This window comes from Augochlora pura, chromosome 3 (assembly GCF_028453695.1).
Source record: "Augochlora pura isolate Apur16 chromosome 3, APUR_v2.2.1, whole genome shotgun sequence".
Classification (NCBI taxonomy): Eukaryota; Metazoa; Arthropoda; class Insecta; order Hymenoptera; family Halictidae; genus Augochlora; species Augochlora pura.
This window is the reverse complement of record NC_135774.1, coordinates 4778546-4793394: the sequence shown is the minus strand read 5'-3', so window position 1 is coordinate 4793394 and position 14849 is coordinate 4778546. Positions and strand designations below refer to the sequence as shown.

The 14849-nt window shown below is 37.0% G+C and overlaps 1 protein-coding gene across 7 annotated transcripts in view; it reads right to left on the bottom strand.

The window, feature by feature from the left end:
• The window catches only part of Rdl (Resistant to dieldrin), a 189172-nt gene that overhangs the window by 80669 nt on the left and 93654 nt on the right, over positions 1 to 14849 (bottom strand). For all 7 annotated transcript variants that reach the window (XR_013493768.1, XM_078177412.1, XM_078177414.1 and 4 more), the window contains exon 2: positions 12301 to 12398. Coding sequence is in view for 6 of the 7 variants with exons in the window: in XM_078177412.1 (XP_078033538.1) it covers positions 12301 to 12398 (98 nt within the window). In the remaining variant the exon portion in view is untranslated. The remainder of the gene's footprint in view (positions 1 to 12300; positions 12399 to 14849) is intronic.

The following is a 14849-nucleotide window of genomic DNA, read 5'->3' as shown; positions in this document are numbered from 1 at the left end:
GATATAGGTACAAAAACGAAATACAATTATTAGCTATTCACCGCAGCTACGACCGATCACAACTGAGGATCGCTTCGGCGATCCTCTCCGCGTTACCGCTGATCGCTTTCCTTTGTTTTTTCCGCCGAGCGCAACACCCGGCCATCCACCAAGTCACCGCGCTCGCGACATCCTACATACATTCAAATTGTGATTACTGTTTATCATTTGTCTTCGTTACATTTGCAATTCAAATTGTAAATATATGATTGAGAAACTCTCAGATTATAAGCAAACGTGGTAAGATTAAGTTGTTTTACATTTTTTCAGTTAGGACGCGACGTATAAATCGTTATTCTTAAATTTTTAGAAATGGCCCATTGCGAACTTTTTGAAGAAGAATTTTGTGATGATAATTTGTCTAACTGTCCAAGCGACATCTGTGTTAGTGACTCAGAAAATGATAGTTTTTCGGAACATAGTTCTGATTCAGACGATACAAATATCAGACCAACAAGACGCCGAAAAACCTTATTGAGAGTGACTCTGAAAATGATTATATCGGTTATGGTTCCCAAACTAATAATGGCCGGTGACATGAGATAGATTCAGCGTAAAATTGCCGATCAGCAATGTGTTAATATTTCAAAACAAATGTAAATTGTAGAATAAAATTTTACAGCTGTTATTTCATATTGAAATGGGTTGAAATACTTTCATGATTCATTGCATATTCTATACAAGATATCCGACTGGTCATGGATCCTGACGTTCTTATCCCTTCGTTCTCATCGATTGCTTATTTTACCGACAACAGTGGATGTGGTGTCCTTGAACTATATCGAATTACGGTGTTGCTATCAATTGAATTGTTTATTTGAACATAAGTACGTAAGTGCGCGACACCGTTAAAAACGACGATACCGTGAGCTCGCGTCGTGTTTCACCGTCACGTATATTGTGATTTTTATGTATACGTTCGGTCGTCGGGAGAGAACACGGTCTGGAAATCCTACGATGCTCCGGAGAATATCTAATGAGGGGCCGTTAGTCTAAGAAGTCATGGTACACTGTTTATCCGCCGGATGTAGAGTATCCCGTCGACCAGCGTAATGTCCGAGCGCTATCTAAATTTTAAATGTTAAAACCCCACCGCTACACGGAGCCCAGTAAATCCTTCGTCCCGGCCCTTCGAGAGGATCCTTGGCTCCGCTGGCCGACACATATCGGCAATTTGAATCGGGCGCCAGGCCGATACGTTTAAAACCATCTCGGAGAAGAAGCGATAGCGCGTGCTAAAAATAAAAGGACCATCGAAGATCCCCTCGAAATTTATAGCCATTTTTGCCTGGACACGATCTATTCGAGAACCGTCGTGCACGGTGTCGCGTAAGCTGTGGTAGTGAACGAAGGGAGGTAATTCTGAACGGGGCGAAATATATGAGGGCATACGAATTATCCGCGCTCTGGCTGCAGAGCTTGTTTTGATCAACTGTCAGGGAAGACAAATGTTGTGGCTCTAGGGAGCATGCACGTTGAATGTCCGATTTACAAGCAATTTTTAACGTTTGAACTATTGCAACTTAAAACAAAGCCTTAGAACAGTAAATCTGAATTCATTCTGAAGTATGAATCGTCTACTTTTATCATTTGCCGTTCACTTTTTTCTAATATGATTTTACATGATACAGAAAGTGAGAAACTAAAGATACAAACCTCCTTAAAATATAATATAGGTTAAAGTAAACTATTGCGATGGGGAAGTCTCGATTTTCAAATCTCTGATAGATACAGCCACAAAAGAAAATTTTCCAACACCCTTAAAACATTACAAACTCAGATTTTTTAGAAAAAACATGTCTTCGATTTTCTACCAATTATATTATGCAGAATTATTTTTGTTTACAAAATGAAAAATAAGTCGAGCTTTTTTAATACACTTTGGCAATCTGTTAACGAATTAATTGCCATGTCGATCATATCCAAGTGACAGTTTTCAATTCATTTTAAAAGTAAACTTTTGTCGTAAAACATTCATGTAAACAGAATTTTATTAGAATTTGTAAGATGTAATATGCTTGAAGAAGTGCTCGATGTGCTATATTTTATTTTTTAATTTTTTTATCTTGTCAAATTACTCGCTTTGATTTTTCGGTTGGATTATGTCAAGGTAATCACGGAGTAGCAATTTGATAGCTAACGCTTTGCAGACGAAGCTATTTTAACTGGAAAAACAAAATCTTTGTTCAGACTTATAGTGTTTCCATTTCATATAACTTGGAACATTTTATACATTACGGAATTGAATTTTCTGACTTATGCAACAGTTAATAGCTCTTAACAATGTTTTAAATATATACTGTTGTAATGTAAGGCGAGCGTTAAAATATAAGGACAATGTAGCTTTTAATCCTTTCGCTACGGGTGCCGTATATATCCGGCATCCACATGACGACCTGTGTGTACGGGTGTCGTATATATCCGGCATCCGCGCGACGACCTGGGCGTACCGGTGCCGTACGGCCATACCGAACTACCGTGCCATACCGAATTAAATTACTAAGAATTATAACTCGGTATTGTAATTACCATAAATTGTATTTTTATTTATAATAATAGCAAAATCTATAAATATGTAAATAACTAAATATGCTTTAAAATATACTCATTTTCAAGTTTCTCATATAATATGACGAAAAAGTTGTTAAGTAGCTCTTAAAAAAGTGTCCATATAAAGGAATTTCAAGGTAGTGTTGAATGACGTTTGAGCATTCACCGAAGACTACCAACGTGCAATGTGTACACTTTTCGGCGCGGCGCACAGTGATCGAAAAGCCCGAAATCATGGTCAAAACCCTAAAAATCGAAGTTGTCGGGGGGGAGTTTTGGACTTACGGATTGGCTACTTTAATAATGCCTCCGTATGATGGGAAAAACCAAATGACCCATACTTTTATACCTGAATGGCAATTTCACCTCGAACTTCGAGTTTCTTGGACAGTCATTACGCTTGAGCGTGAGCGACAGTACGAAGTGCATATTCTGAAGCTTGTAACTTTTGTTGGAAGTTCTGTTTTTGAATTGTGTAAAATGGATATTGTTCCCGGTGGTAAGTACAACATTTTCTAGTACTAACATATCAAGAATTGTCAACTATTACATTAGTAAATCTATAAATTGTAGAATCTAAATATAAGAGCAAATGGAATTCATTTACTTTACTGTTATAGTCAAAACTTTTGCGGCCTATGATGGCCTGCGATTAAACTTACAGGATCCATAGTTTATAGTTTCATCTAGCAGCACTGAAAAAATTGGCTGCATCAGTTTGCCTATTTATTATTTATAGCCCTTTTTGTGATGCAGCGAATGTATATTCGTATATTCTCTCACGAGAGTATTCAAAACAGAATAACTTTTTAAACATCGTGCCAAATTACTTAAATTGTTATGAGATATTAGAAAAACTACTTTATTAGTGAATGTTAAAAATTATTTTGAAAAAAAATGAAATTTGTTACATTGAAAAAAAATGTTTCAATTTTGTGTTTTTTATTTTCAGGATCTCGTGACAGTGAATACTGTTTAAGCAGGAAAGAAGTGTTTTTTATTGTTAAGGAATATTTGAATAGTGATAATGCTACAGTACTGGAACATTTGAAGTGGGAAATAATTCAACAAAAAGGATGTGTCATCGACATCAACGATGACATGACACGGGCGTTGAAGAAATTATTTTCTGCGTTGAGGACCAAATGGAGGAAAGTACATAGGACGGAGCAAAGGTTATTTTCAAAATTTGAAACATGGTTTAACAAATTGATAGATTTTCGAGTACCCTTCGCATCTATCAGCAACGAAGCCATTAATAAAAGCGGTCGCTCTTCTTCGGAATTCGACGATTCAAGCGACAGAACGAAGCGATGAAGAACTGAATCAATTCAAGGAAGCTACGGGGTTTTACCGACGCACGTATTCGTCACTTATGCGCGTAATAAACTAAGAATATGTCCTCTACTCCTAATAAAAAAGGTCTCGCCAGAAGATGCTTATTAGCTTACCAGCTACCCGAATATCGTAAAGGCATTTCTGTACCTCTATCCTCAATTGTAGGATCTGAGCCACGGAACCTTCCTGATTTCGCTAGTCTCAATACGTGTTATTATGGGGAACCCTTACCCTCACATTATAAACATAGATATTGGACTTTCCGAATGCTGTGCAAAGATGCACAAAATTGCATCTTTAACCTTCCAGTTTCTGTAGGCCACTAAAATACAGCTCCGCGTACCATTTTTTCGACAACCCATTGCCATATTGGGTCCGCCATTTTGTTTTTTGAATTTTGAAAATTAGTACATACAATTTCTATGTATGTACTAATGAAAATATTTGCTGTTTTCACCCATTTTCATTTTATACTTCGATTTATTCATCTGTGTTTTATTTATAATTTCCTATTTCTAAACGAATATATTGAATGTATAGAAATATCTGTACCAGGTGATTAAAAAAATGTTTAGTATTAATGACACTCTGATTATAATAAGGGTATATTATTTGGAAATTGCAGAGCGAAAGTACGTGTGCAATTTCATTGGGTATAATATTTCTTTTACGACTGCGCCGCTTGGATAACATCGTAGTTAGCGAAGTTCGAACCATATATTTTCCAAATAAGTGGATAAACTTTAAATTTAGAATTCTATGATTATTCGTATGGAAATTTTTAAATGCACCTCCTAAAAGTTTAGACAGCAGTTTCGAAAATATGCATCCAATTAATTATTAATTAAATATTCCATTCAAATTTTGCAGATTATGTAGTTTATTTCTTGAGTTACATAATTTTATATTCTTTAAAAGATATAGAGAAAAATGAAAATAGTTGAATGGTACAGATGTTCATTCACTAGAAAAGTGAATAGCAGAGATGTTGTTTAAGATATTGAAGTCTTGAAACATTTCCACATTTTACTTGGAATAGAAAAACTAAATCAAAGTCTGATTAATACTAGCCCGAGTAAAATACTAACAAAAACATTATAAAATTAATTTATCTTACCAATTGAAGTCTGACTAACTTTTATGCATGAAATATTTTCTCTCTAGTTTTCGAGGTAATAAATATAATTTTAATCCTTAACCTTAGATGTATAAAGTATTAGAATGTTTAAGCTGTGTTCAAGGGAGGATCATTTCATATCAATCTAAAAAAAAGTGTTATATAAATATTATTTCTCCTGCTCGAGGTATATTTATTTGTAAAATACTGTCAAGCAATACATTTAGATACATATTAATATAAACAAAATTACAGATAGTTCATGAAACGACACTTGTCGCTTGTGAACATTGTGATGCTCCCTTAAGCATGCTAGGGTTAAAAGCGAGGCATCGCGGACAATTGCCAATAAAAACAGATCGTCCGTTAAATATTTTGCAGAGAATTGTCTCACGGAAATCGAAATCAGAGCGTGCACTTCCGGAATGTTCCTTTGTCGGCCGCGTTGATGAGTACTTCATGTTAGTAGCAAGTTAAATTAAACTTCTTAATATGGTTAGAAATTTCTCAGGGGATTGTTATAGGAAGCCGGACTAGTTTCGAAGAGGGCGAAGCCTCCTAATTTTACGGACGAATCAGTACTCGAAGAGTTTTGCGGGTTTCGGAAGTTTCGCAGTTGGAATGCCAAGAAAATCGATCATCGCGACAGGACGAGAGAATTGATAGGGGTTGTTTTCGGGAGTAATTCTCGCGGACGGCACACTTTTCGCTGTCTCGGATTCCACGGCATTGTCTCCCGCGGGAAAAGAGCAAGAAACCGCAGTTGTGGATGCCTCGGTGGGTCACCGTGGCTCGGGGCCAGCGTCAGGAGTCGGATCTGGAACTGTCCCAGCACGGGATCAGGAACGGAATGAAAATGAATGCACGTTCGAACCGACGGCGAATAAATAAAGGATTTGTGTTTACTGTTCCCTCTTCTGGACGTGTTTACAGGGCACCGAATATGAAATTTTCCGTCGGAATTCTCTCGAATAGTCTCATTATGTGCTGCTTAACGGGCTATTCTAGTTTAGATCACGTTATTTTCAGTTACTTCGGGATTTCCTCACCGTAAACCTGTGGAACTTTTTAACTACCGAACTTTCCTACACATTTCTGTTTGTGCTCGTCGATTATTAAACAGTGGAGCTTTATGCAAATGCAAATTTTCATGCGTTATTTTATAAAAGTTAGTTTCAATGAAAAGTTTCTCTCGTTCAATAAAGATTTACGCGATTGTATCGAGGAAATAAGAATGCCGTTGAAACTTGTTAATTTATAGGTCTTTTAGATTTTAAATATTTGCACTTGCCATAGATGCGTACAGATATGCGGAATTATATATTTCTTGTTTTCGTTGTTATGATGACAAAGAATAAAGAATGAAGTGTAAACATTCTTTTAGTCTTTTATTTTTCGTACAATAGACACATTAGTTGATTGTATTTTGCTTAAACATCTGGGAATGTTTCAATAAAGTGGTTCAAGACGAGGTTAAACCTGTTCGACTATAGTATCGTGCAAGATTTATAACGAACGATATTTGATAGTTATAATTAAACTAGTTGCACGATAAATACACATTTTCTTTCACGTGTAAGTCAACATAGTTACGAAAAAAAATCATAGCGCAAGGAGTTATGGAGATATAATATGCGTACAGTGGTTAAAGCAGATTTCGGTACATGATGTTAGAGCATCATGTGTGAGAATTATGTCAGAAGAAAAACAAGTATCAAAATTGTACTCAGTCATTAAGAATAATAGATAAAAACAAGGAGACGCAATTAAGATTTATAAAATTAGATTGCTATAAATCTATAAATCAATGGAAGACGAGTAACTTCCATGTGTGCATGCTGAAAATTTCATAGTCAAAACTGTATCAAATCTAGAGATTTTAATATTTTTTATTGCTTGTTATTTGCCTCTGTGTTTCCCGATATCGTAAAAATGTTCAGCTTCTTATTTTTTCAGTTTTTTACTCGTTTTCGTCATTGCAAGTAATAACAAAGCGTACTATACTCTCTGTCTAATAGACTAATTATTTCGTTATCCAAAAAATTCAAGTCATTCACATTTATTCCAAAAAAGTTATAATGTTCGTTATGTGGTCTTAAGTATGTGGCTTCTATTATATATAAGTTACCAAAAAATGCATTGCTTGAATTTTTCTCCAAAAAGATTCAAATATCATCGTCCAATTTCAAACGAATTATTACGTTTAAAAAGGTGTACAGATACATATCTTGACGCCATTGTATGTACTACAGAAGATATTTGCTGCTGTATACTACGAAGCTTGTAGTTTGACCAACTGTTAGGGGAAAGGGTGCGATACGTTCAGTGAAGAATACCACCTTAACTTGATTTCTAATGCCGTTGAAAGACAGCGTCGGTCTTTGCGGTTCGATTGCGAGTCTGGTGGCGAGAGTCCCGCGATTCGACGGGAAGAGAGCATCCGGTGATCTTGCGGAAGAATGCAACGGCGTTCGGGTGTCTCGCGGCCGATCGGTGTCGGAGACAAGCGAGAATCCGAGAACGCCCCGCAGCGGGATCGGTGACAGCAGAGACGCTCGGCTGACAGAATCAATGTTGAAATTGTAATCGAAGGTAAAGAACTGTGGGGGAGCGTGGCCGGAGCAGAGATGCCGTTAACGGTAACCCGTGGCAACCCGTGCCGCGTCCCAGCATCGATCCAAGTTTTATCGAAGCGCCCCAGCCCCGCCCTGCTACCGCCGGGACCTAGCCGAAAATTTGACTTTATCGTGGGAATTGAAAGCCATCGATTCAATCTTTATGACACTCCAGCCGTACCAGCTCGAGTCCCAGCTGTATCCGTAAACAAATTCCGGCTATCGGATTCTTCGACGTCAGCTGGCGTCCCCTGGCCTTGCCGATAGCTAGTCGATAGACCAACTTTTCTACCAAAGGACCAGTATCGACAAACACGGATACCTCGTGCGTCTTTCTTCGCGGTAGCCTGTTTACTCTGACGACGACGCGGTTGGAGCAAGATTTTTATTAAGCTGTTTGCCCGAATCTTCCTAACCCAGGTCACTAACATTAGCTGCCGAATGAATTCGTAAAGATCCGAGCTCACCGAGACCGTTTTACAAGCAGCGTAAAAATACATTTGGTGTCGCTTTAAAATACGTTTTCCCTTTATTTACGGAAATGGCGCACGTTTTTCGGCCCTCGAAATACTCGACATTACTTTCGACGACCTTGTTTCATCTGCTGAGGTTTCAGTTACGCGTTGAAATCGCGCCTGTAAGAAGAAGGGGTAAGTTGACAACGATTACATCGCCGCAACATTTCTGTAGCGCTACGTTTTCATCGGTGCCATCCGATGTATCACTTTTTGAAATTATGTTTCTATAAGTGTATTACTAATGCGGCAGTGTTAAGGGGTGCGAAAGTTTCATAGAGCACCTAGTAGATTACCGTCTACACGTTACAGTGTTTCGAGTTGTAGAGGTACGTGCGCTTTTTTCCAAAAATCGATGTCGTAAATAGCATTTGCTGACTGTTCACTTGAAATGTCAACTACGTAAACAGTACGTGAACTTTGCAATTCAATGGTTTTATATTGATGGTTGGTTTATACTGCATCCATGATCAATGTGCATATTATTCAGAATGTTCTGATCTCATTTGATTGGGAATTTAAAAGGAAATTTCGGTGGATGTAAGTTGTTTTCTTACGAAGTTCATTGCTCCAGAAATAATATTGCATCTAGATATATTTTTTCGTTTCAATGGGAAAAATGTTATATAAGGTATTAAATATCTATCAATGCGTGTATAAATGAATGGAAAAAGTTTTGGGTACACTTTCTTATAGAATTTCCTATTTTAAAATAACTGTGACTTATAATACTTTTTACGTTTGCATACGTTAACACGCCCATTCTTGCATGTAGATAATAACAACAATGCATCGTTAGTAGCACCCAATACGTAATGTAACGTATCGATTCGTTATTGGTTTCAAACTAAATTCTCTCAAGAAAGAAAGTAACACGCCATGGACGTTCAAGAATTAAGACAATACAATTTAACAATATTTTTGTATCTACCAAAACACTGATTCCTGAGCAATTAGCATTTCGCTTGTTAAACTTGTTATTTTCGAAATCATTTTCTGCCAATTCGATGCGTCGGGAAAGTGAGCATAACTCTATTACACTTAATCCGGAGTGAAATGATTGCGCTCAACCGAATACTATTATACATTATCATTGTATTACCTACAATTTGCTGATACATTAATAATAATAGTAGTACTAATTTGATTATTAATTACCGCAAAATAATGTACCTTTTCACGTAGTGGAAGTCATAATCGTTCCTATAAATTTTTAGTTAAAAAAGATACATTAAACCGCGTATATAAACTTGAAATTGCGATGGTACATCGACTGATTTCGTTCGAACAGTCCCAGACAAAGTCCTTTCGTTTCATCGGGTGTCAACAATAGCGTGCAAAAGGTTACATTCGCGAATTTCGCAAACGCTGTTCAAATTGAATTTCTTTCTGTGACGTTGCGGCCGGGAAAATTTCATCCGGATTGTTTTTCTTTCACGGTTGTAAACGTCATCGACCGGTCCAGCGGGTAACTCCATCCACCGGCAAATCGAAAAATGACGCGACTTTTCATTCCATGTCCGGCTCTGGCTGAGAATTTTTACGACGGCAAAGTACACGCCCACGAGCTTGCTCCCTATTGTTCCGAATATTCTTTTCTGTATCGTCCGCGGCGAAAGAGTAAGCGGCGTCAAAAATATTTCCCGGAGCGTACTACCTCTTCTACATTGTCGTCCCGCTTTTGTCCCTTTGTCGTATCTCGATCAACGTTTCCGGACCGTTTTTCGTTCGTTACTCTGCCGATTTTTCTACAGGCTATCTCTTGCGCTCGTGGCACATTATTCTGTTAAAATCTATTCCATTTCACGCCATAGTGGAGCCTCGATCGATTTCTTCCTTCTATCATCGATCTACGTTACAGCACTGGTAGCCACCTCTGGTCTAGCATTCCTCGAACTTGATTCCGTTCGGGTCGCAACCACACGTTTGGAAATTGGTCTGCCGATATTTGCAGTGTCTAAAGTCGATTTCTCGAATTCGTATGTATCGAAGCTCTGATTTCTATGACTCCGTTCAAGAAAGAAACAATCGTCTTTATGCGAGTAAATCTCGAGGCGATGCTGCATTCGCTACGAAAAGGACTCCCGGTATGCCCAGTCCGTGCAACGATTATCAGGAATGCGTCGAGAAAGCAGGTATATGCGAAAGTGATCGAATATCGTTTGCAAAACCTTGACCGATCCATCTGTGCACATACGCAAACGTGCGCAGCATTAATGGTCGGTAATTATATGGAATAGGGTTCGCCTCATCGACCTTAACGATCTTGATGTCAAAGTTAACGTACATTTCATAGACGTTGATCAATTCGATAATTCGAGATGGGTACATTTGCAAAAAATGGCGGTGCCTCCACGAGTTGTTCAGATGTGAACGTAAATCAATTAGAAATGCAAAATCGTGAAATTTACTATACAGCATCTTATGGTTACTTTCGCTATTGCAATCATTTTCCGTACTGTACTTTTTTGTTTATTGATATTCCCTGATAAATAAATATAAAGGCATCGTCATCTTTTCGGAAATTATGTTTTCTAGCTACTGTAGAAATTATCTCTGAAATTTAAAATCTCGTTAAAAATAACAATACAGTCTAAAAAATATTAAAATAACAAATTATATTTTCGATTAATTAAAAAATTTATAATCTAATTCGAAAGTCATGCTGTTGTTCATGAATGAGTGCACAATGATGTTAGTTATCAGATGCTACAGACAAATTATATGCTTCTATATAAAACACCATGGATGACCTTAAAACACCATCGCAGCTAAAGAAGACAATTAGGTGACCCACTTCTAGATAAAGCACTCTGCATTAACCGCCGCTCATTGTCAGATTCAGATTCAAACATGTGCGCAAATATATTTTGAATACCATGTGTTGCGTCATTTCAGTGTGTTCCACTGTTCACAGCTCCATTATTGTGATTCGCGACCTACACACTGTAAGTGCACAGTCTCTGTGAATTTCGCGATTATTTGCTGCTCGCATAATGTTAACACTTTCAAACGAACCTATTTGTTTTATTACTTCATATATCGCGATACAAAGCAGTTATCAACACATATAAAGCAAGAATGTGTATTTCTATTTATACATTCAATAATTACAACGTCTATACAGTGTATTGTGTAAGTGGTGAAACAACTGGCAAGAGGATGATTTTATATGCAAAAATAAGTCGGAAAAAGGATAATATTTTTTTCATTTAAGGCTTCGTTTCCGAGAAAAAATACATTGCAAAATAATACCATTAAATAGCAATCAAATAACGCGTTTGGTCATGACATACCAATTTTACATTTGATCATATTACAAACCACGCATACGTGACGCATCTTTCAACTTAGTTTTTCTAAAAAACGAAGCCTTAAGTGAAAAAATGGCATCGTTTTTTTTTGACTTAATTTTTAACGTAGAATCAGCCCCTGTTCGCTTGTAACACCGGTTGCAAACCAGTATTTAATACCTTGAATATTCAACAATTACAAGTACTTGTTTTTTCATCGAACTGAAAATAATTTGTGCATATTATAAGGAACAACCGAATTCGAAATAAATACGTTAATTGAACTCGGTCGAACTTAAAAATAAACCTCAGCTAAATAGACTCTAATTCAGACATTGGAGTAATTAAAGCCACGGCGATGAAACTATATTATTATGGTAAAACGAGGCATTAAAAGTAGAATTTGTACTTATTTTTCGAACTAAATGTTACTCAAACAGAATCGAAGTTCAACCATGAAACAATAGAATACACGGCAATAAAAGTCTAAAAAAAAGATGAAAGTATAATAATAAGTGTTGACAATAATTTGAATCGAACCTTGAAGTAGAACACATGATAATAAAAATACTCTCGCGTACAGTTTTGAAGCTGAAGTTGTATACTACGCGAAGTCACCCATAGCGTTCACGTTAAGATTACGTCAATAAAGTGGACCTTATTCTTTATAATTGCCGAAGTATCTGTTTTCGATGACAGAATTAGTCACGCGGTGACGAACGTCGCATGAGTCGTCGAAGGATCGTGGTTTTGTGCGCGATATCGACGCTACCACAGGATAGTCGAATGATTCGGACTATACGATAGCCAGGAAAAATCGCAACCCTACTCACCTCCGTAGTTCGGCCTTACTCTTTTATCGTAACTGACGGAGAACGAGTCCAATATCGCGGAGATGTTGACGTCACCCAGCATATTGCCTCCGCCGGTTCTGCAATATAAAAGGATAACGATTTCTGTGAAAGTTGCCTGGCAGTAAAAAAGTTCGGGAGGTATGAAACTAAAGGTACCAGCTACGTACACACAGAGAGTCTCGAATAGGAAAGTTTTCTGGAAAGTAACCATCTCACCTATCGTCTTGCTCGGGGAAAGTTGAATTTTAGATAATGTGCGGTTTAAATAGTGATAAGGCGACACCGGGACACTGTGGGAGCAAGTTGCTCTTCGGTAAAGGAACAGCTGTTCCAGTGTCTGTGGATTTCGCAAGAAATAATAGTTAGATTGTTAAAGGTTTCAATTCTATTCAATTTTTATTTTAGTCTGTTAAACGAATCAAAGATCTGCAAGATCCAAGTATGCTACAGAAGTACTCTATGTAATAAATCTCGTCTCGTCGATTTTTACATTATAAAATAAGTCGCTCTAGTTTTGTGTAATTTGTATACCCTTATTCTTGCTTCAAATATATTTTACCTTTCAATAAAGACTGCATTATGCTAGAAATAATAGATGATAATATAATATAACATAAATAATAATATTTGGTACAAATACTACCACGTTTTCTATTTCATTTATTTCATACATGTACAATTATATCTTTCGTATGTCACAAGTTAATTTCTGCAGTAATAATATCAACTTTTGTTCATGTGTTACTGTAAGAAAGACAGAAGAAAACAATCAGATAATTTTAGGGCAAAATCAGCTATTATTGATGGCGTTTTTATAATCGGATAACGTGATATTTAAATTTTGATTGTTCTCATATAGACTATTTACATTCGTATAAATATCTGACAATTTAATAAAATAGGCTATTTCGTAGTAAGCGGAATGGAATATTCTCCGCGGTATTAGCATACCAAGATTGCAGATAAGCGAAGGTAGGGAAGTATAAAATTACAATGAAGCTGAAAAAGAAAATATGGCAAGGCTAGCGTCTGCATAAAGTACATTTTACAGAGTAATTTTCGTTTTGCGATGTTACAGGGATTCCCAGTTCCTTCCATGGAGTTCAAAGTTTTTATACGTTAATAAAAAATACGTTTGGTCGTCGGTACACATTTTAGATAAATAGGATTGCGCGTTGGGCAAACGTGTACCCAATTCACACGGGCCAGCCCCGGCTGCCTCGGGTAAACGAAAAATATGCTTCGGACACGAGCAAGCGGCTAACGCTTTTAAACGATCAATGACGCGAAAAGGTTGGAGATAATTTAATTTTTGAGCCGATGTGCAAACAGTTTGTTATTGAAACATAATTGGAGTTTGTTATTGAAACATAATCCGCAGCTACATTTCATTCGGTGGCGATATTAATGGACCATTGCAGTTTTCAAAAATCTCGAGGTGAATAAAATTGAATTGTACTCGCGATTCATTCACCTTTTACACCCCAATTGTTCAGGAGGAACAGTCGTCCTGGATAAAACGACGAAACAGTCGAACAGATTTTAACAAGGGGACTCCAGCAAAACTTTTATCAACAGTCCATATATACGCAGCTCGCATAAAGATAATTATTATTGCTTTGTCCCGGCTGCCAAATGTCCCCATAAATATTTGTAATACCGTGTTTTGTAACACAATGAATGGCTCGCTAGCAATGCACGTTGAAACAATGGGAAAGATTTCGTTGTATAGAATAACCAAACATCCACGGAGAATGTATTCGAATAAAAATCCACGCGTTTGCCTCGCGCGGCTTTAATACTGAAAATGATTTTTAGTGGCCTACTACTTTATTCTATGTTTTTAAGAGAGAGAAGCTTGATGAAATTATCACTAAAAGTGTATTCAGATATATCCTTACAAACGGAGTCTGCTGCTTTATTCATCCCTTTGTACTTGGACACTATTCAAATTAACAATTTTTGTTTCATAAAATTCATATCAATAAAATCTTTCATTAAATTTTATTAAACAATTGAACTGTTTTCAACATTCTATCATTGCACACTTTTTAAATTAAAGAGAGGAAACGCTTCAGATGTTAAGACGTTAAAGCAGAATTACTACTTGGCTAGTAAATGCATTCGAATTTTCGACAGATGATTTAAGAAAGTTCTTTGAGCGCAGGGAATTCTATTTCAACACGCTGGGATAAAATAAAATGAGAATTGTTCTTATCTTATGTAAACTAGATATATTTCTGGTTGATGATAGAAAATGATCTGTCGATTACAGTTAATCTATCGTCCCTTCTTTCCAGAGGCTGCTACAAAGTAGGGAGGCATTGTTGCAGGCAGTTTATGTAACGTACTCGAGCACGAATGCACATGTATGCAAGGTTAGACACATAAAATGCAGACCATCTGGGTTTGACTTAACGGGTCAGTAGATATGGTTTTGGCCAGCCAATCAAGCGGTTCCGAGTCCTACGGACGATATAATTCTCTGAGTCTGCAAAAACCTAGCACAGCCGAGCCTTAATAACGTA